Raw genomic sequence first — 25,196 nt, 5'->3', positions numbered from 1 at the left:
CGATAAGTAGACAATGACAGGATCATATAGTATAATATAATGAACCCATTGTATTATTATATATGTATATAATATGTATGTACATATATACAAGGGAAAACATTATTTGCGATCTAATCGCATTTTGAATTATTATTGTGACAATGTTCTCGATGAAGCATGTCACAAAAGTTACATCACATTATATCGTGCGCTAAAATAAAAGATTTGGGAGATAAAAAAAACATTTGTAACATCCGAAAACAAAAATCAAAAGCAGGAAAAACGGTCTCGAATTAATTTATATTTTTTGAAATTCAATCGTGTTATTTTAATTCAATAGATAATTCGTCATTTTATTATTTGTTTAACTTTCATAATATTTGTTTTTTGACGCAGAAAAAATGAATGAAAAGTGTTTCCAATTTGTTCAGGTAAAAAGAATTTAAATCCGAAAATGCAATACAATGCATGTATACATAGATTTCGCTTATCAGACAAAAAAATATTGGATTTTCCATTCAAAGCGCTACAAAAACAAATAACAAATTATCTCATACCTTACTGCATCATCGCAATAGCGCAGTGATGCAGTGATTTTAAGCTATTCCACTTAAGAGGCACCTCCAAGCTTTGTGAAAATAATTCTGGACCTTTTTGTATGAGATGGCTTATTTTAGAATTTTGAAAAATACAGTATTCCTTTTTTTGACATGTTTACCGAAAAGACATGCGCGGCAAAATTTTAATTTTGATTACCTGTAATTTTCATATTATTTACACTTTCAAAATCAATATAAACAACTAATGGGAGCACCTCAGGCAAATATTTTAAAATAAAAGCCGTTGTGTAATATTTGAAAGTGGCAGAAGTCCAATTTCAATTCCAAAAACACTATTAAAATTTGAATTAATTCACAAATTGTTATCACTACTTTTAATTCGATATGCCCAGAATTTCGGAAAAGCAGAATAAACCTATTACATTTCGTCAGTATTTTTAAATATTTTAAGCGCAAAACATTAAATATAGTTATCTAATATATAATTTGGAAAGAGACTTTGTATATACATACATATGTTACCTTCGTTCGTTGGTTCGTAGACACATTCGATTTATTTTTTTCGATTCATAGGCGCCGATTCGATTTTTTTCGATTCAAAAAATTCGAAGGCCCCGAGGGCACAGGCGCCGGGGCGAGCCCCTTGGGGGGCGCCTTGCCGGGGGGCGCTCCCCGGGGCGAAGGCGCTGGGGGGGGGGGCACCAGATTCTGGTATACATATAATTTCGAAAGAGATTTAGTATATATGTTTGTTTGTTAGTGACAGTCAATTGAATAAAAAAAAACAAATGAGTATTCAAATAAATTGATATAAAATAAAACTATTTAAATAAAGTTAATAAAATGTTTACTATTAGATTAGTCATGTTTAAGCGGTTTATATTACAAATACCGAGCGAAGCCGTGTAGAACCACTAGCATTTCTTTAAAGAAGAGATATTTCTCGAAATGAAGAAAAGTGAACTTACGCTAATTTTAAATATATCAGCTCTATCCATCTATCTATATTTTCATAATAACCATTATAAAATTATATAGATTTCAATGTAAAATATCCAGCGAGTGTGGATTCGATATTGAATTTTAAAATACATATGTAGATATTTTTTATATTCAATGAAAGACTTGTAGTAAATCATTTTGGTTCGAAGTGACATATAAACCACATAGAAATTCATCAAAAGATCCAATACCGAAACTGTTTTATACTTTTCAAGTCACAGCTACAAACATACTACCTAATAAAAACCAACGATTACATTACGAAACCGTTTAACCAATCTTGCTAGGATGAGTTCAACCCAAATTCAAATGCATTACACCCGTACATGCAATAAGATAGAGAGCAATCAAACCGAGCCAAAAACAACAACAACAAAAAAATCAAACAAAACCAATGAGTGGACAGCCCTGGGCGTAATAACGACTTGCACACGCGCTGGCAACGATTAATACCCGGCTTCCGCAAATCGCGATCGGTTACCATGCGCAGTTATATGCAACATGCGCTCGGCAAGTGCTCATGAACGTGTGTGCACATTTTTATGGATAACTTGCGTAATTGCAATGGGCTGAAAAGTCGAGCCAGCGACCGTTGCCAAGTGTAGCCACATACGTCAGCTGAAACAATGGCCACCGGTCGGACCAGACACATCGGCGACCCGGCTTCTCAAGCATAAAACAACAAACACGACTTACATTTATATTTTACATTCGTATGTAACACATATCACTCCATCGATCATGTCAAACCATACGCGTAGACACTTCGCTATTGCCAATCGCGTCTTGACGATCAAGGTCACTCATGACACTTCAATCGTTGACGCTATATTGCAGGCTGATTAGTATTTATCTCTATATGGATAATATTGACAAAGAAAAAAGTGCATTCACACGATGCATCTGGCTTGTAGTTGACAGCGCATGATTCGTTTAACAAAAATTCTTTCATAATTGTATGTACATATGTATTATATTGATTTATTATCATTAAATAGCAAATTGCTAATGAATATTTAACAATTAACAAATTTAAACTAAAACTAATAACTATAATACATATAACATACTTACAAAATTAACAAAACTATAATTGGTGACCCTAAAATAATATAATATAATTCCAAACATTGCATTTTATTAAACTTACATATGTACATGATTACATCATCTTCCACAGAGGTATCCAATTAACACCCCTCAAGAAAGAGCCAATGTTACTAGCACCTCTAATGCTTTCAGAAAGGGCATTATATATTTGAACACCTCTGTGGAGAACACCTCCTGCAGTTTTTGCTTTCTTAACTCTACCTATAGTTAAATTATTCCTATTTCTAGTTTTATGATTATGGATATCTCTATTCCTAACAGAATAGTAATAGATTCTTATCTAGCTTATATACAAACTTTAAAGTGCTTATTTTAAGACTATTTCTAATATCCAACAATTTCAATTCATCTAACATACTTCAAACATTCTTACGTTTCCTCACATTCAAAATTGCACACATTGCTCTATTCTGCACTTTCTGCAGTTTTTCAATGCACTATCCACTAAATAGACTGAGCACTATAGCGCAATATACAGCATGAGGCCGTACAATACAATTATATATTAATATTTTACTTTTTATGGGATTAGAATAAGTTAACCGCGGGCTTATTTGACTGTCAAATGAATTTGCACAGGTCTGAAAGATGGTGCCAATTAGTCTGTTTAAAAATAAAAACGATAAAATTGTCAAATTATAACAATAGACTAATGTTATTAAAATTTCGTCAGCAGCTATCTGAATGTTTTGTTTTGAAATTTATCGTGTGATAAGCAAGCATGTCGATCATGTCGACATGATTCGTTCAAAATTCAAATGTATTGTATCCTAAAATAAATTAGCCCAAAAACACTCATCAGTAACACACTCATATGAAAAAGAAGACAATCGCAACTGCCAGAAACACGTCACAGGACGCCAATTCTAATAATAAAATTTTCAAATCTTTGAACTCAATTAGACAGGAATTTCTTGACTACACAGTAAATCTATACCGTCTTAAAATGCGACTTTGAAATTTAGTTGTACATAAATAATCTGGTCGTTTAACACGCTGTAGTCGGGAGGGTGTGAAATTGCGCATCGCTGAAATATTTATCACAAGCGGGCGACACATATTTGATATTAGTACGAATACATACAGCGCATTCAGGTATATGTATTTGGTTTTGAAATTATATTCTATATAGAATGCAAAGAGACATTGAATGGAAAGACATGGTCGCTATTTAGGCAATTCGTTCGCTACACGTCATAAATTCTCCACGTTTTAATTTAGTGTGCGACCGAAAGACAATAGGCATAGTCGAACCTTGAATGGCGACACACGTGACGGCCAGTCAATGTGCCATGGCACACATCGCATAGGAAGTTTATAGATATCTATAACGGAAAATGAGACCGAGCAATCGAGCTCTCACCTTTTATAATGGCATTCGCCAGTGTGCACAAAACCCAATTAAGGGATTACCGTGTAAGTCGAGCCGGTGTAACTTATAAATGGGTGTTTGTTTTTTTTTTATCTCGAAAGTGCATTGTGACGACAGATAAGTGTGACAAATGTTTCCTTAAGTGTAACGCGGTGAAAGTAGGAGAGTCGTTAGAGGCACGTAATAATGTACGTATGTATGTACGTAGGAATTCCGGAATTCCTAGTGCGCGCACAGTACCGAATCGACACGCGAACGCATTGTTGTTTTGTTGGCACAACAAAAGTGAAACACGACTAGTAAATTTGATTAATCTCAATCTAATTCTACGCCGCTATTGTTGTTGTGAAAGAAATGAAGCGGAACAAAATGGTCTGTTTTACACGTGTAAGATTGGTTATATGTGCAATGAATGAGACTCACCCTCTTTCTCTTGGGTCGTTCTTCCCTTTCGTTGTAGTCCATGACGATGCCTTCATCGCTCAGGGAGGCTGGCCAACTGGCCGGTGAGCTTCCCAAGGGTGGTGAAGGGGTTCCCGAGCGCCAGGATCCTCCACTGCTGGATCCCGCAGGTGATGCTGATGATCTTCCACCCCAAGCCCCTACAAAACAATAAATTTTTATCAATGTGAATTTTTTTTATAAACGTCGTTAAAATCATAGTGTTATATGAAATAATGTCACCAATACAATATGATATATAGGAAAAACAGAAGGTAAATCAATGTTTTCGCCATATTCAATTATATTTTTATAAGGGTTAAATTTCGATACATAAAAACAGTGGAGATTACAATGAGTGTTGAAATAGGTCAAAATTAAGTCATCGGAAGAAGTGTGGATAGTCATTTGAAAATTTCACCTACAGTGGTTGTCTTTGGATGGGATAAAAACAGGGCTGTGGAGTCGGAGTCAGAGCATTTCATGTCGTAAAAAACCAATCGACTCCTACTTTTATATTATTTTCTTTTATTAATAGTATTACGGTATGTGTCAACTAGAGTCTCCAATTTTATTTTATTCCTCTGTTATTAAATTGATTTATTTATTTTAATATACAAGTATACCACATATGTAGTCTTTACAGGTCACCCCAATTTGTTTGAATATGAAATTCTTACACATACATACATACACTATAATTGTACTTCATTTTTATTTATACCTATTTCAATACTAATAATTCAATAAATTTGGTTACATGTCAATTTTTTGTGGTTTTTTCCATTCCTTTAATTTTTTATATTTTGAAAATGGCTATTTTTTATTTACTAACAATTTAAAACGTTTACAAGAAAAGCCTATCTAACAAAACAAAGTTCAAGTAAGAATCGGAGTCGGAATTGAATCATACGACAAAGTCGGAGTTGGAGTCGTGGAGCCGGTAAATCTTGAAGCGACTCCTGGATAAAAATGAATTCGTATAATTATAACTAAATAAAATTGTTAAAAAATATATGGATAGAAATGACCGAAAATTAAATTATGATTTCATTCTTCGTTGATACGTTTTAATTAAGCAGACTGGGAGGTGTTTATCAGGTGAAAGATAATATAAAAGGCGTATAAGAGAAAAAGCAAACGAAGGATAATTACGGATTATTGTTAAATTATACTTACATATGTATATTAAATTCATCTACAAATAATCGACTTAAAAATATTAAAGAATAAACTGAAATCGATTTAAAAGCATTTAAAATCGATCACGCTAGTTTTTTCTTATATCAATTCCTTCCACACGGCGTTTTGTATTCTATCGGGATCAAGCGTGGTTCAAATTCCACTCGCATGTACGTAATAATTTGGAAGTCATAAACATAATCAAGGTTGACTTTTATCATACAAAAAAACGACTCACTATCAAACGAACTATCATTCGCTATCGCTATCGCTATCATTGCTCCGATCGACGATCGTTGAAAATGCGTTCGAATTTGCCTACTAAAGTCTCCAGACAAACAGAAAAATCGCTGTGAACATCGTCAATGGCAATGATGATAGTGAATGTCAACGCAGTCATAAAACGAAACGACAGTGTTTACAATAATGATGTAATAATTCAATTTAGAATGATCCCGGTACAAACGGACAATTAACCATATTATGTAAATATAGTGCAATAAATATAGATATATATGTATATATATAGCAAAATAAAAATAAAATACACGTGCAGCGAATTTATTTATTATACAAGTTTCAATAGAAAACAATAAAAAAAACGACAAAAGACCTTCAGTTCAGAAACGAGCATTACCTTGTCGAGTTGATAAGGTGTGAACTCGGTGACCGTCGTAGAACATAATCTGAGTAACGTTATGACACGTGCGCGTCGTTATTATTACAATAATAATTGTGATAATTCGAAAACATGTGCATTGTATCGACGTGTTCGTGAAACGTGACGAGTTTTAGAATGCATCCAAGCGGCTGTGAGTGCACTCTGTAAAAGTGACAGCTTAAACGCGATAAGTGTTACATATTATTATTAACTCGTTTATTGTATCGAGTATATATGTACATATGTAACCACAGTCGACAAGTTGGTGCAGAATTATAGTAAAAAATTGTAGATGCAAAAAAAATATTTTTTGTGTATTTATTTTTTATCGACTTGTTGCATTCGATATGAATTAGCTATGCTTTTGCTCGGCCTTTCCTGTGTTTCGTTCAAAAGTAATATTCGTCAATGCAAATTCGAATCGGAGATTGCATATTGAATTAACAAATTAGCATTTATTTAATATTACTATTATTATGCTTCCGGATGGGAGATTTTATCGAGTCCTTCAAATCTTGCAATAAAACTTGCATATAATTTAACACTGATTATATGGGATTTATACACTTTTTACGATGTTATTATTTAGCAAACAGTTAAACAGTCAGTATTTTCAAAAAATTGTCAGTAGCTTTTAATTAAGCTGCTTTTTGTTTTAAGTATTTTTTGACAAACACAAGTCAGTGGCCGATAATATAACTTGGATTAAAAATAATATAACTTGTTTAGAATAAAATAAATAAATAAATAACTTACTGATCATCTATGTATTCACTGACCAAATCAAACGAAGTTACTGACTAAATAAAAACTGGCCTTATTATAAGAAATGATGAGAATATTTATGTGTAGTAAAATATAATTATTAAAAAAATTACGATGTGTAAAATAAATTATTCAAATTTTATATATGATATATTAAAAAGAAAAATTTTAATGCCAAAAATATACAAATATGTACATAACGAAAGTCATTAAATATAATTAATTTTAACTCGGTGAATTTCTGTAAAGACTGTAAAATTTTGCTCAAATCTTCAGAAAACAGTCTTACCATGCAACTGGAACGCAATTAATTTTCAGTTCAGAAGGTACAGAAGAAAGCAAACTACAGAACTAAGAATTTAAGAAAGTTTGTGACAAATTGGATGAAGGCTGTGCAGGAATGAAGTAAGAAGAGGTCTTTGTCCATCAAACGTAAAAGTTATGCGAATGTAAAAATCTGTTTCTAACGATTTTGTTTATAATGTCTTATTCACTATTTAATAAATTAACGAATTTCTGAACATACAATAATGAAACAACTACATAATATCAGCCGATTGATTGAAAAATTCATATTTGTTGGTAGGCAAGTTTCAGATCACTGAGAAACAGACACGACAGATAAAGTGCAAAAGACTTATTTGCCGACAAGTCTATTGTTTAATAATATATTGAGTCCTTGAAACATCGCAATTAGGATCACCCAACTGATTAAATTACACTTGTAAATAGAAAATCATAGTAATTACCCGAATTATATAGTTATTATATAGTAAAATAGTCACACACTGATATCAATAAATTAGTATCGAATGAGAACAACCAAGCCCGGCCCGAGGGTATATGGCGCCCCTAGGGAGATTGGTTTCAGCGCCCCCTCTACCCCTTAAATTTTTTAAACAATAATTTTTTATGAAAGTTCTTGAAATTTTATGTTGAAGAAAAATATATTAAGACAAAAACACAATTTTTTTCAAAATAGGCACGTTTTATGTATAAAAATGGATAAAATAAAATAAAATACGGATAGCCATGAATAAATTCCGTAATGAAGACATTAATTTATTTTTAACAATAAATTTCATAGACTGACATTTCTTCTTTCGAATATGATTGGTTAAGATATTTAATTACTTGAAGCAAATCTATCCCTGATATATGTATTATATATTTTTATATATGTATGTTTCAGCGGTACTTTATATTACAAAATACAATTCCAAATTACCATTTGAACCGACGAAAGTTTGGTGTTTTATAATTTTGATTCGTGAGTCATTGATATTTAACAGACAACTTCTTGCGTTCCTCGTTATTTATAGTATTTTACAATCAGAATTGTTACTTCGAGTAGAAAAATTAAGTCCAAAGAAAGTTTTTTTTTAAATTTATTTTATCAAACCCAAATTATTTATTTTTATTTTTTCAGTTTAATAATCAAATAAAAAAAGTGGGGGCGCCTCGCAGCGCCCCTTGTCACAGTGCCTAGTCTTTGAGCCGGCCCTGAGAGCAATATTTTATTCACAGGTAAATATATGTAAGTCTTACTACTGTAGACCATCCAATTATTGCGACTCCATAACCGGTGCTACTTATATTAATAAAGTCCAGACGACAAAATCAACAAAACTATTCTCGAATGCAATAGTAAGCATACCTCGTCGTTAATTGCTCAATGGAAGGAATTCGTACCTAGCCGGGGGAATTTTTTCATATCAATACCGCAGAAACTGCGCAACCCAGGAGAATTTTTGCACCGGCCGGTATGTTAATTGGATATACCATACCTTGAGGCACGTCAGTTAATTGGTGTCGGTACTGACCTAGCGGCGAATGGGGCGAGCAACTGAGGGACATGAGGACCAAGGCGGCGTTGCACTCATCCATCATGTCACCGTCGTCTTTCATGTCACTGTCACCGGAACTGCTCGGTCTCCGCTTGCGGGGGCTGAAACAATAACACACAGACGTTAGTCGTGAAAAACAAGTGGGCCGAGGTCGTAGAAATCGAGAGTTTTCCTATTTAGATGGGAAAGATTCATTGCCGCAACAAATTCGGTATTGTTTCCGTTACGTGTGCAATTCATCCGAGTCGAGCGCCGAACGGCAATGAAGTCATCGCACTATTCACCTGTCTGGCTCCACGTACGTCGAGATGTCGGGAGCCTAGGTCAGTGATACTATTAATAGGGCTACGGTAAAATCGGAGATTTCAGATGAAAAAAAAAGTGATGCAAATCGAGACATTTGCACGCCGAGCGGTGTCTTGTTTAAGTCACGCTGATTATTATTATCACCGTACGCTTTCACCGTCGTTAGTGCAACGAGTTAGATATCGGAATATTAATCGAGTCGTTTATCTAAATCAGCGCTTCCCAAACTTTTTTCGATTTGATTTATGTATTTCTGATGTGTATACAATGTGTTCTCGCTTTATGTAACAGTTCATTTAACAGTTCGTAGCAAATGTTTATTTTCCTACATAACGAGCTGGAAGATAGGAATTCGTTCTTGTCTGTCTTCTTTTTTTATGGTCCCAACATGTGTCTGAATGCTTAAAAATTTCAACTATGCAGAAAAGTTTTAGTTTTCCGTGAAATTATCTGACCTAATAAATGAGTGCTAACTTTTAATTTGCATACATACGTATGTGTGTATAATACTTCCTAAGTAGCAATCAACGTGCTTAAAATAAATAGTCGTCATTTTCCGCTTAGTTCGGAATTCCGACATCCTTAATAAATGCGAATGGGAAAAGCCACAGTTTTCCTCGAAATGGACGCAATATTTCAAGGTAAATGAAATACAAATCGTGCATAAATGATACTTCCAAGATAAGAGGAAAGTTTTAAGGCATGGGCTAACTACATCTACAAAGGATAGATTTTGAATTACAATGAGTCCTTCTACTTCTACACCTAGACCTAGAGATATCGGCACTTCAAGATAAACCTAAATCCCACCCCACCTTTATAAATTATTTTTATATACTCCTGTGTAGCTTTTAACTATAGATAAAACTATAATGTAAATATTGTACATGTATATTCACCATGTGAGAATTCCAGCACTGGAAATCAAACTACACATGAGTCGTTACATTTGTAAGTGGTATATTTATAATGTTTTGCGTTTAACAATTTTAAAAATATTGTTGACCCGTAATATATTTATTCTGCTTTTCCAAGATTCTGAACATATCGAAATAAAGTAAATGATAGCAATTTGTGAATTAAACTGAAATACTGTTCTTGGAGCTGAAAATGAATAAACTTGTAATAGCTTATTAAAACAAATGTAATAGCTCAAATCATATTTTTTTATTATATATCCATAGGGTAGCTGCGCCAAGTATTGAATACAACAAGAATTTAATTCTGAAATTTTATTATTAATTATTTTTAATTATTTCTTACAATGAACCATAGAAGAGTTTTGGCAAGGTTTAGTTTGTTCCTAGGCATCATTGCTCGTCTCAGCTATCATCCTTTGTTAAATTATACATACATGTGAGCCGTTATATTTGAAAGTGGCATATAAGTCCACATCATCTTCATTTCGAAAAATATTTCGCAAAACATTTAATATAAATGTTTTGCGTTTAACAATATTTAAAAATACCAGTGGCCTGTAATACGTTTATTCTGCTTTTCTAAGATTCTGGACATATCAAATTAAAATAAGTAACTTAATTCACTTTGTGAATTAAGTTAAACACTAAGTGTTTTTTTGAACTGAAAATTGGACTTTCAAACAATAACAGTACAGCTGAATTTTGGTGACTCGTTGGTATAAACAGATTCACTAAACTGGCCGACACTGCACAGATGAAATATACGCAGACATTCCGATAATGGGCCAAAATTTTGAAAATATTTACTAACAAACACAAACACAACTTAAAATTTGCGCAGTTTGGAAAACAACGATTCAAACAACGCGCAAAAAACTTTCTATTTCGACGGCGAGGCGAGGCAGATGATCGCCTCGGACGGAAAATCAATTCCAATAACACAACCGGACGGGAGTCTACGAAGTCGGATATCGAAATTTTCATACCTAAGCCGCTGCAAATGCGTAGATGGGGCGCGACGAAACGGGAGATTCGCGCGCGTCGAGAGCAACAACACGTGACAGCGCGGTGGCAACGCGCAGCAAAACGACGAAATAGCAGCAACGCAACAAGAGCGCGCGCAGCAAGCGAGCAGTAAGCAGCAGCAAAGTGGCAGCAGACGTGTGTACCGCGGCTCGTACCGGCTCACAATAAACAAAGCCGGCCGGCTATTCGACGCCGGCCGGCTTCTCGAAATGCGTCAGCACGTCACCACGTGATATCTACGTAATGTGCATCTGTGTGTACGCCTAGTCGGGGATAACGTACACGTGTACGGGACAAACATCCCCCGGCTGACGCACGTGGCCGTTTGCGTGTTTGACGGAAGACGTTTTCCGCGTAGGTTTTGCAAATTAAACGACAAATTCGCGAGCGGTTAGGTTTATGATTGCGAGAGACCCCGCGAGAGCTATCTAGAGGCAAATTTCTTTATCTTTTATTGAATGAAATTTTATTGAGATTTTAACAAAAAAAAAAACAAACCTTCGTCTTTTCATTGTTAAAAAAACAAGCAAAATTATACAATTTGGTCTTTTACTTTATCTATGTACGTAGTAACAATATATGAAGTTTTGTGATCGTGCGAAATTTTTGACTGATTCGAACTCAGAATTGATCACTGATCACGTTTTCATGATCTAGAAAAAATGTGTTTGTGTTTCTGTGTATTTTGGGGATTTTTCGAACACCGTTAGTTCTATCGAACTGAAACTTAGTATCAGTTGCTGAAATTCTTATCGATGCGACGTTAATTTTTTTCAAATTTTTAAGTTGACCGGAAATGGTACCTCCCCTTGTAGGTGTCCTCTTTTTTAAAAGTTTTTGAATTCAATTATCTCCCAAACCACTAACCGAATCAGACTGAATTTTTTTACATGTAATGGAAATTATAAATTTTATACCCTAATATTTTTTGAATATTTTTACCTGAACCGGAAGTAGTACTTTTACTCTAGAGAATCGAGGTTTTTTATGTTTTTCTCAGAAACATTTTGGTTTATTGAACTGAAATTTCATACCAAGTTATGTATAAACTTTGGTAAGCATCCGTCAACCGGAAGTGGCAGTTTACTCTTGTTCGATTTTTCTTCCACTATTTTTTTCGACCCCTTTCAACACGTGTGCTCTTCACGACAAAATGCAAGTATAATTATCGTATCAATGTGATGAAAATCACTAAATTTAATAAACCGGAAGTTTTTATCTGTTGGCAGACAAGTTGCTATTTGCTAAACTACTATTACCAAAGATCGGCGGCCAGGATTATTTTCAATAAAAAAATGGTTCACTATTGTCCTACAAAGCAAGAGAGCAAAAATAAAGTTTGACAATTGCGAAATTTTGGACTTTCTTGAGGTTTTAAGGTTGAATTCTACGTTGACTTTTAGTATAAAGTTCGATAACGATTCTTTGTTGAAATGCTTAATCTAAATCAATGATTTACTTATCAGGCATAATGATTATTAAAATTGATTTAAAATACATGTTGATTCAAATCATTTACACAGAGTCAATTAATGTAAACATGTCAGTAAAAACTTGAACAATTATAAATAGGTGATACTGACCGTCAACGAAATTCATTCTGTCATGTTGTAAATCTTATTTTATGAATGAATCTATAGAAAAAAAATCGGCTCAACCTAAGAGATAAATAATAAGTTTGAATGTATGTATTTTTTGTCAGATATTTTTATCGGCATAGTCATCTCCGCTATATCGCTCATAAATCTTTCTTTTCTGTATTGATATAAGACATAATAAGACTGCTTACTATGTAATATTACTGCGACTTTAACTACGATTCCAATTACGACTCTACTTAGATATTCATAGGACTTCTATTACGACTGCAACGCAACTACGACTGCGAATTCAACTATTTTAAAACATTTAGAATAAGCTTATAATTTTGACTAAAAATAATGAAAAAAAACTCTAAAATCGAAACTCTTGATGCTTTCAAATGTTTTTTATATTTTTTGTTTACTCCTGAAATTGAAATTATTTATACAATGCATAATTTTTGAAGTATTTTACACAACTTCTATCACGAAAACAATGTTATCTATGTGCTTGAGATGAGCTAAAGACTATTGCGATTTATAAAAAAATATTTTCAGCTACGTGAAATTAATTATACATCAAGAAAAAAATTTCCCCGAAATTATACATACGTACATACAAAGATATTTGCAAATTTTATAAGATATTTGTAAATTTTATGAACATGACAACATTTTTCAGAATTGATATCTAATTTACAACGAAGATAAAAAAAATATCGATAAATTGTGATAGTAGAAAATTTGAAATTATTCCAACTAGATTTATCCACTCAATGAATCACACACAGATACATATTTCGTCGATGATTAACGGCACAAATTTGTGTCAAAGCACATAAATAAAAGTAAATTTAAAACCATAATCTATACAGTTCATCGACATTTAATAAAAAGCATTTTAGAATTAATTAAAACGGCCCGAACAAAGAGCGAAGAATTCGACGATGTATCGACCTCGCATAGAAGCAGCAGAGGACAATGCACCATTAATTTTGTTTTAAAGACGCTTGCCCTTATCCAACACTTAATGTTGTCTCATTTAAATAACATTATCAATGTTAATAAGTACAACATTGCTTTTAGTGTTGGACGCTATCTATCAACCAAGCGTAGGTACACTTTCCTGTGTGATTATATTTTACGTACATATTACATATATTATAATATATAAATGATGATAAAACTGCATCCATAAACAAACAATGATGTAATACGATAATTAGTTAGATTGTTTGTTCACACAATTGCGATGTATACGTAATTATCGAAGTTGGCGAACTTTGCCAAACTGGCTGAATCACGGTGATAATGAACTATGTATGTATGTACTTTACTAAACGGTGTTAACGAAGGAAAGTTTTCCCTTTCTGCTTTGATAGACCCTTTTCGTCGACATATATTATTATTCAGTTTTTAGAAAAATATTGAACGCTTTTTCGACGTGTTTGAATTTTTTAAAGATAACGAAATCGCCATTGGCAAGGTTATACGATGCGTCATTATCTTGCTGCACCCGAAGTGAGTTTATCGCTGATATAATTAATTTATAATGATCATGGAACATGATAAAAATGCTGTAAATACATATGTACGTACGTAAATATTTAAACGTTATCCAATTGTCTAGTAAAAAAATTCAGTGTACAGTTTAAAGTTCGATCAAAATGATCAAAATGAGTCCGATCGATTTGATGGGACAATCTCGATTTTATTTTATTTTTAATGCATATATGTAATATAACTGTATCGTATGTATTTAATTTCATAGCTGGTGATGAATCAATCTTGAAGGTGCAATTAAATTGCTTCGCCGATTAGAAGCTCTAAATATTTGATTTGTGGGAAAACCATTGTTTTTCACCGATAGCAAATAAACAAAAAAAGTAACACGAATCATCAGCTTAAAACATCTCAATTATTTCCGACCGACTGGGAACGAATATGTTATTTAATTTGGCTAAAACAAAATAAGCATATCGCTGTAAAAGTGTAAATTTGATGACCATACGTATATGAACTTCTCGTAAAGTAGACATTTTATTTGACAGAGTTCGATCTACATAATACATACGTAAATACAGAACATTCTGGCTAATTAGGATAAGTAATAAAGAAGAATAAATAAAGAGGTGAAAAAATGAATGCTGTTTTTGAATCAAAAAATCAGAAAAAGATCTTCGAACAATGCATTTTGCCAGGTGATAAGGGGAGTGGACATAGTGGATAGAGTAAAAAGATTGAAATGGCAATGGGCGGGTCACGTGGCTAGAAAAATGGACGAAAGGTGGACGAGTGGAAGCGTGTTGGAGAAGCCTTCATCCAGCAGTGCATGGTGAGCGGCTGTAGATTATGATGACGATGATGATTAAGCACTTCAGCAACTAAGCGGTCATTTATACGAAACTTTATCCATATACATGTACATATAATAGCTTCAAAGATCGTATCGTATACAAGTAAATTGTGTAAAGTCCAAATGCAGAATAACTAGACGTTTTGGACATATACATACATATGTACATACATATATATATATATATATATATATATATATATATATATATATATATATATATATATATATAAATGTATTTACATGAAAACAAAATGTTCTACAGTATAATCTAGGTCATTTTATTACGTGCATTTTCTACATTGCAAATATAAAATAATATAATTAGCATTCTCGGCACTGCAATAGATTAAGTCAATCGATGTATTTAACCTGTCGATTTATACATATAATAAAATCGATCATAAATAAATGAACAAGTAAATGGGTCGTCTATTTGCGGATATCCGACCACCATTCGCTATAACACATATTGCAAAACGTCAAAAATACACACACACATATCAAATGAAATTAATAAACAAGGGAAAAACCGGTCGCAAGGACACACCGTAGAAGAGTAGTGGCGATTTTTCACCCTGACACGCAAAATAGAAGATCCGCATACGTTGTATAGGTACATCCGTATATAAAAACAGAACGAACGAACGATAGTTCGGTGAAAACGCCGAAATAAAAAACGAGACGCACGAAAGCGTCTTGATTTACGGTTATGTTTTTCGATGTATTAATAATATCGTCGGTAGCGAAAAGTGAAAGTCGTATCGTATATTAAAAATGATGAAAATGCGCGATAAGATCGAAATTGAATTGCACAAAACGGATGAGATCCGGCGCGTCCGGATTTTCCGGGCCGATTCTCATAAGAACGCGATGCGAGTTTCTATTAAAGACATTACGTTTACGAATTCCGTTACGTTTAAATTTGTGGTTAATATTTTATTTTACATTAGTGTCGTTTAACTGTAATTTTCGAATCCTTTTCAATTACGGACGATGACTGTTCCGTAAGTAGCGTTGTGATGTAATAATATAGTAACAATAAAAATTTTAATTTACAAATTCAAACGTATATTAATGCAATTTTTTTTAAAAAACCAATCAAAATCATTGACAATGATTTTGATTGGTTTTCTTTCGTTTATGAAGTATGAGCGTTTAAAAAATTGCGCAATTTTTACAGATTACTTAATTTCACAGAAGGCTTTTGCAGTTTTTAACTAAAAATTTAATAAGTCTGGTGTTTTTCTACTGATTTTTATTGCTTTAAAATACGTATAGTTAATTATCTAGCGAATTTCCAAAGTCAAAAATATGTATGTACATATATTTTTTTTACAATTTTTTGTTCTCGACCCTTTATTGGGCCAGTTTTATATTGCAATACGTTTACATTGCAACTGGTTTTCAATCTCAATATTTTTTATTTTATCTGAACGCACTAATTCGAGTGTTAAATGATTTCATTTAAACGAACGGTAAATGAAAAAAATACATGTGACTATTGATTCCAATACTCCCTTTTGGCACAGCAATTCTAGATTTTTATTTGAAGACTGCAAAAGTCAGTAAAAATTGTGCATTTTTTAAGCGCTCATCTCATAAACGAGAAAAAATCTACAGAAATCATTGTCATATTCGAATTTAGTGATTAAAACTTAGTTAAGATTGATTAGTCTACGCTCCGGTATTTTTTGTTGTCGTTGCTCAGTGTAATGGACAATGATTTAGTGCGTAGCATCACAATTTGATGTATCAATTTTTGTGTGAAATCTTTCCAACAATTGTAATAGAATTGTTTATTTACTGATTTCTATTTAAAACTACTCAAATATTATGTATATTAATGATTTAATAACTTTGGCGAAAACTTTCAGTCACGGAAAAAGCGTCATACAGTATGGGTATTTTTGGTAAAGTTTACAGTTAAATGATTCCTTTGAAGTATTTTCAACACCATTGGCTTTCGTTTGAACACAGTTGCGATCAATTGACGGACAACGCGTAGTTTCACCGTTTGGCACGCAAGTTCACTTATATGTTATATCCATACATATGTATAGAACAAAAAAACATTGCGTGCCCGTTCAGATTTTCTGCGTTGCTTGCCATTATTCTTCCATCCAGATGGTTGTGAGTAATGTGGCACTGCAAATTACGCATTTATTCCGAGTGATTAACGCCAAACGTGCGCGCAAACATAACAATAATTTTCTAGGGAAAAATCAAACCACAATTATGTGCGTGCCAAGGTAAAGAAGGCACCCATCGATTTCCACGGACGCGTGTCTTCACCACGTATATGTATGTACATTTCACTTTAATAGAGTCAGAAATGCAGCAATTAAGGCCATCCACGCAGAGAACGAATCAATTCCAATATGTGAGATCAAGAGAATACGCTAGAGACCAATTTGAAACCGTTCCAGTATCCCCCGAGCGTTCAGAGACCGGCCAAATGAAGCCTTTATAACTTTATAACTGGTTGTAAACCGCACCTGATATCAGACGCTGTTGTGTATTATTACGAGTGAGATTATATGTAGCTGATGTGACTATATGTATATGTATATGTATATGTGTATACTTCTCGGTTAGATGTATCCGATTTGTGTGTGCCTTTGTACCATATACAAGTGCAAAAGTTAGATGAAAAAGTACATATATGAACGTCTTCAGAAGACTTCAAATTCTGGTGTGGACTGAAAGTCTCGTCCCAAAGTGTTTTCTTAATCATATATCTAATCGCCTTAATTATAACCGGCCGGCATGTGCTGCATTCACGATATACATATATGTACATATAAACACGTTAGTTTTGTTAGAAACCGCAACCGCGATAGTCGGCACTATCTGTGCATAGCTATCGTACTACCGTTGCTTCCAAACGCATGCACTCGGATGAGAAATGTTGAATTGGGAGAAGGGGCAAAAAAGTTGCAAGACCGGAAAGCGAGCACATATCGAGGCGCGCAGCCTTGATAATTCCGACAGGTTTGTTTTGTTTATTTTTGTTGTTTATATTTTTTTCGAACGCAGAACGTGAGAGGAGTGCATAACAAAGATTTGTCGTTATGCAATTTATGTCGTTTGGCCATTACGTCAGCAGCGAGGTCGCAGATCCGTGTGCACCACGCCCTCACATAGCCAAAGACAAATATTAAAGGCCTGTCAAGGACTGTGAACAATTACAATAGGCCTTAAAAAAGGCCGAAAAAGAAAACAATAACGTATATCTTACAAACCCTACACAATGATGAGGACTATGAACCAGCATCTTCTTAATTAATTTAATTTAACCTTTCATAAAGGATCGGTAATTTTTTTTGGTAAAAACGTCATGAATTGTAGTATATGTATATCATTATTATTACTTTGTATAAAAATTATAAATTAATTATTTTATAAAACTTAGTATGAGATTAATTGATGGGATGAATATAAAATATAACATTTCGGTAATTCCTAGTGATCTTCCATCACATTATAATCGGAACGGAAATGAATCAAAAGAAGAAATGAACAATGCCAATTTTATATATAAACCACAAAATCAAGTAAAAATAATAATTTATTTATTTATTTATTTAAAGTTTGGACCGTTGTAGCATTACAGGAATTCCTAATGCGCCACAATGGTCAAAAATATAACAGAAGTTAATAAAATATAATATTAAGAATAATAAAAGGCAAAATCATAAGTTTTATACGGTTTTCGTATCATTCATCATGTCAGCTGTTATTAGTAACAATGTATGCAATTAAAAGAATGTCACAAAATCCAGTATAAAATAAGTTACTCATAAAAGGTTCAATAATATTATAAGGTACATACATTTTTCAAATAATCACTACTGTTTTATTGTGAAAAGGGGAAACTAGGTAATTATAGTATAATAGAGAATGCCTGTCAATGTTTTGACAGTTGTAATCCCATTCGATTCGAATTTGAGATATGTAGGCTAGGTCAGTATTGATAAATTGGGTTTAAGTTAAGATAAATTGCCTATGATTAAGATGGTTGATGTAATGGTGAGAGTAAAGAAGTTTAAATGGCAATAGGCAAGGTCACGCAGCTAGAAGAACGGAAGAAAGAAGTTCTCGAATGGTACCCGAGAGAATGTAAAAAGGTTGAAAAGAAGGCCACAGGGGAGATCGGTGTATGAATTAAAAAAATGAGTGCGATAAAATGGATGAGTTGCTCAAAACAAAGACGAATGGAATCGTCTTGGAGAGGCCTTCGTCCAGCAGCGGATGGCGAATGGCTATGAATGATTACGCAAAATAAGTAAGCGCTTTGTCTAATTCGCGTACAAAAAAATGCTTTAATTAACCAATGATATGAGACACATTTCCCTAAAAGGAGAACGTATACATAATATAACGGTGAATGTATTATATTATATATTATATTATATTATATTATATTATATTATATTATATTATATATCCCACTATTGATTGGACAAAATACGACTCAAATCTGCATCTATTTCCTTCCAATTGTATTAATTTTTCTTCCCTTTCCTTTACTCAATTCTTATCTTATAATAAACTATATCAATACAATTATTTATCAAATACTAATAATCGTATTCTTGACCTAGCTATTAGTAGTTTCCCCTTATATATTTCTCGTGCTGACTCTACGCTAATCCATGAAGATTCTCATCATTTATCCTTTTGCATCTCAATAATTTACAACAAATCTTCACCCTTGAATTATAATTATAATAAAACTTTCCTCTTTAGAAAAGCTGACTATGCTACAATTATTCCAATTTTAAGCGATATCAATTGGAATTCACTTTTGTCCAATTTAAATATTGATTTAGCTTGTAAAAAATTTTACGATACCTTACAAAATATTATTGAATGCCACGTCCCTTTTACTCTTAAATCTAAACGTACCAAATATCCCCCCTGGTTTACATCGTCTCTTATTAAAATAATAAAAGAAAAAAACAAATTCCATAAAAAATTTAAAATTTATTCAAATCCCTTAGATTATCAAAGTTTTTCACTATTAAGAGCTCGAATTAAAAAATATTCTTTAATCTGCTTTAGAAATTATATTTCTCTTATTCAAAATAATATTAAAACTAATCCCAAATCATTTTGGTCATATATAAATTCAAAAAAAAATACCTCCTCTTCATATCCTTCCGTAATGTATTATGGAAATAAGTCGGCTTCACATGGTTCTGAAATCTGTACCATTTTTGCTGACTATTTTGACTCCACTTTCAATAGTGATTCTACCATTAACCTTTCTATCTCTAATACAGATACTTCTTCTTGTAACTTATCTACTTTTCATTTTGACTTATCTACTGTACTCAGTCACATCAACTCTCTCAATGTTAATCTTGGTGCGGGTTGTGATGGTTTGCCTTCTTTTTTCCTTGTTAAATGTGCTGTCCCATTATCTCTTCCCATAACAATCCTTTTCAATCTTTCTATGTCTAACGGTATATTTCCTGACTATTGGAAATTATCTTACATCACCCCTATTTTTAAAAAAGGTGATAAGAATCTTATTGAGAATTACCGTCCTATATCTAAACTATCTGTCATTAGTAAAATCTTTGAAAAAATTATCTATAATTTCCTTTTCTCCAATTTCAAAAACTACATTATACCTGAACAACATGGTTTTTTTAAGGGGAGATCGGTAGAGACTAACCTGCTTAATTTCACTAGTACTCTCACATCTTATATGGACAAACGAATCCAAATAGACGTCGTTTATACGGATTTCTCTAAAGCTTTTGATAAAATCAATCACAACCTTTTACTCAATAAACTTTGGTCCCTCGGAATCCGAGGAAATTTATTTCGTTGGATCTCTTCGTATATACTAAATCGTCACCAAATCATAATTCTCAATGGTTTTAGATCATCACTTAGACATATTCCTTCCGGTGTCCCACAAGGGTCGCATTTAGGTCCCTTATTCTTTTTACTCTATATTAATGATATCTCATACATCTTCAAACATTCCTTTATACTTCTTTACGCTGATGATTTAAAAATTTACAAACCTATATACACCATAGACGATTGTCATAAGATACAAGAAGATCTAGATAGATTCTCTATATATTGTTTAAATAATGATCTTTTTATTAATCTAGAAAAATGCTCTATTTTAAATTTCACTAGAAATAAGTCAATTATTACTAATCAATATCAATTAAATCATTCAATCCTTAACACGTCATCTTCTATTAAGGATCTTGGTGTAATACTCAATAATAAACTAGATTTCTCTGAACATATTTCTTTTATTACCAACAAAGCATTTAAATCTCTTGGATTCCTACTCCGCTCAACAAAACCCTTTAATGATCCTTATGTACTAAAATTACTTTATTTTTCCTTTGTAAGGTCTCACCTTGAATTTGCCTCAATTATCTGGTCACCTTTTTATTTATCCCATATTAATTGTATTGAGAAAGTTCAACTTAAATTTATTAAATCCTTACGCTACCTTTTTCCTACCTATACCCATTCTACTGTTTCCGACATTTTAAAAATCCTTTCTTTTAACAATCTTTCTGTCAGGCGACGACATTCTGATGCTATATTCTTCTTTAAGCTCATAAATGGTTTTCTTGATTGTTCTGATTTACTGAATAAGGTTAATTTCAGAATCCCAGTTCGATACTCTAGACGCGTTGCACTCTTTTCACTTGATCCTTTCAATACTAATTCCCAAAAATATTTTTATCTGCAGCGCGTTTATCGTATGTTTAACGGAGAGCTGAATGAGGTTGATCTGTTTGGTATTTCCCTACATCAATTCAGGTCTAACATCAAGAGAATCTTGACCGATTGATTCATTTTTTCTCCTATTCTATTTTTTCAATATTTCCATTATTTTTATACTTTAGTTTAGTTATGTAATGTGCTATTTAATCATATTATAGCTTTCATTCTTTTCCTTTTCATTTGTTTATTTTGTATTTACCTTTTTCATTTGTTTTTTATATTTGTAAATTTCAATTTCTTCTTATATTCTATCTTATAACCTTTTCCAAATATTTTAATACTATAGTTTAATTATGCAATGTACTACATATTTTGTCATGCCTTTATTCTTTACTTTTTAATTTGTTTTCCTTATATTTATCTTTTTCATTTTTGTAAAAATCTATTATTGGACTCGGATGTTACATATATTATTTATTTACTTTTTGTTTTTTTTTTATACCTATCTCTGTACATCCTGTCTGTTGATTTTTCAATTAATAAAATAAAATAAAAATAAAATAAAATAAAATATTAACCCAAAAAAAACTTGATACAATTTATGTAGAGAACAATAGAATTGATTGTGCTCCAAGTCTAGCGGAACTTAATTTGGATAAACGAGTATATGTCACATATTTTACGTTCATAACGGTTACAATTGAAAAGGTTCAAAGTTCTAATGTAAATCAACCTAATTAGCACTTTCTTACGAGTTTAAATTCAAATTGAATGTTGGAAAAGATACACAATCGAGGCATTTGACACGTGCCGCTCTATGACGACAATATACATATTCATGAACAAAACGATGATCAAATGAAATTGATCGTAGACTCTTTTAAAATTAATATATTGCAACGTCGATGATAAATCACGTGTCATAGCACGCTTTTAACAAACACGTTGGAAATAATGCAATTGCAACTGTGTATGCCCACACGCATACGATGCAATTGCAATAAATGCAATATACATTAATTATTATAATTATTTAGATTTTCAACGGTAATACTGTGTAGCATACTTTATTGTATAAGAAGCTCTCCTTATACGTGGCAAACATATTAGGACGTGATGCAGTTTAACTTGTTAAGATTTATTTTTAATCACATGGCATTATAGAAGATCAAACAAAACAACAGACACAACCAATATGGTAGAAAAATCCTTATAAATAAAACTAGGATACGTGGTAAGGTTAGGCTGAGCAACAAAAAAAAACGAAGCGAAGACTATCCATCTTTACTAAATTTGACCCCCTGAATTCGAATATGACAATTATTTTCATTGGTTTCTTCGAGTTTATGAGTCATGACGGTCTAAAAGAATGCGCAATTTTTACAGATTTTTGGCTTTTGTCTTTAGTCTTGAAAATTTAGTATTGATGAGCCAAAAAATAGTATTTAAATCAATAGTCAGGTGTTTTTTCTGTTAATTGTGATTTTTTATTGCTTTAAAATAATTATAATTTTTACACATTTTTCCCCGCAATATTATTAGCTTCTTTCACAATTTTTTTACTTTACTACGTTTATAAGGATTAGTTTTTTTATCACAATATATATTTTTTTAATTAAACGTACTGAAATTCGAGCGATAAATGATTTCGAGAGTTCATCATACGATCTCATTCGCTAACGCTCACTTTCGAGATATGGACGCCCCTAGCACATTTCATATTGTAATTTAAAAGCATTTACCACTTGAATTAGTATGTTTAGATAAAATAAAAAAATATTGAGATTGAAAACCACCCCTTGTAAATTTAGTAAAATATAGAACTGGCTCAATATATGAACAATATTTATATTCAATTTATATTTTTGTCTTCGCTAGTTAATTAATTTAACGTATTTTAAAACAATAAAACATTTTTGGCCCTGCAATACTAGATTTTGTGTTAAATACTGCTAATACCAAAAATCTGTAAAAATTGCGCATTTTTTTAAAACACTCATCTCATAAACGAGAAGAAACCAACAAAAATCATTATCATATTCGAAATCAATGGGCCAAATTTAATATAGATTGATTAGTCTCCGGAGCGGTAAGGAAAAAACGTGTTGCTCAGTGTTATTAATGAGTATGTAGAAATAAGCAAACCATACGCATTCATAAATTAAATTAATTAATAATAAAGATGATGGTTTTTGCATCTTCTTAACTGTATGATGGTGATTTTGAAGCCCTTCTTATTTGGATAATCCAATTCAATATTGTATGTACATATGTACATATGTAGCATTCATCGCTGAATAAACCTTCTTCTTCTTGTTTCTTCCTTAACAACCATCACGAGTTTCATAAGTTAATCATAACAGAACCAAAGAAATGAAGAATCGTCTTTAAAAAACCTTTCGTAGTTTAACTATTTTATGCATTGATACATTGCATAATTTTGTCAGGCGGGAAGGGACATAAATAGTGCGTTTTTATTGTGACCAATAAAGTAGCACTACTACAATACGCAATTTTCAATAGACGATATTAGACACTGCTAACTAGAACGCCCAAGGTATCTAATGTATAATTTGTTCAATAGTACAAATTGGTAAGATCTGATACATCGATTGCTGAAAACCTGTTCTGTATCCTGTTTCGCATTATTATATCGCGCACACCATTACATTCTCAATGTTAACAATTACAATCTTTGGAAGCGAGTAATTTTACAAATGAAATAACAATTAAAACAGCGGCCGGTGCGATTTGACCAAAACTAGGTCAGTGGAACGAACACAGTTCGAAAACAATTATCGCAAATATTTTTCGACACATTTATACGAAACGGCTTGTGCGATGCTGTGCCATCGTTATCGCAGAGTCTGCCGATTGTTTCGAATTAAAATCGCTCTTTTGTTGTGCGTGAAAATGGGTCTCTCTCTCTCTCTCTCTCGCTATCTCGTTACGTATCAGATAGGTTGCTCAACATCACAAGGACGTACGTCCACTTGAGCTATCGGTGATTGGATGTTTGGATTGGTCAATCGGAGAAAGTAACACCCGAGTGAGGTGAGCTTTCGTAATTTGCGGGGCTTTGGCAATACTCTCTGACATTCGTGGCTAAATTCAATGTCCAAGTTCCCATATAATCTGGGGCGAACACTCGCCGGTGCAAACAGTGTCAATTTGTTTTCGCTCGGTTGACCCAATAGTTCGATAGATATCGCAATTCAGATAATCCGACAAGTAATGAAGCGTAAGCTCAGCGACGATTGTCGTAAAATTGAAAATAAATTGTACATATCAAAAACACCCACGACTCTTCGATAAGAGAAAGGGTCAATATCTGAATACAACCTTCGCTAGTTTCATATATTTACATAATAA

The 25,196-nt window shown here is 32.6% G+C and overlaps 1 protein-coding gene across 1 annotated transcript in view; it reads right to left on the bottom strand.

Moving 5' to 3' along the window:
• Glut4EF (Glucose transporter 4 enhancer factor) overlaps positions 1-25,196 on the bottom strand; it is a 123,524-nt gene that overhangs the window by 35,490 nt on the left and 62,838 nt on the right. Inside the window, exons 3-4 of the mRNA XM_077437580.1 lie at positions 8,899-9,023; positions 4,450-4,628 (exon numbers count right to left, since the gene is read on the bottom strand). Coding sequence (XP_077293706.1) covers positions 4,450-4,628; positions 8,899-9,023 — 304 coding nt within the window. The remainder of the gene's footprint in view (positions 1-4,449; positions 4,629-8,898; positions 9,024-25,196) is intronic.

This window comes from Arctopsyche grandis, chromosome 9 (assembly GCF_051622035.1).
Source record: "Arctopsyche grandis isolate Sample6627 chromosome 9, ASM5162203v2, whole genome shotgun sequence".
Taxonomy (NCBI): Eukaryota; Metazoa; Arthropoda; class Insecta; order Trichoptera; family Hydropsychidae; genus Arctopsyche; species Arctopsyche grandis.
This window is presented reverse-complemented; position numbering and strand designations above follow the sequence as displayed.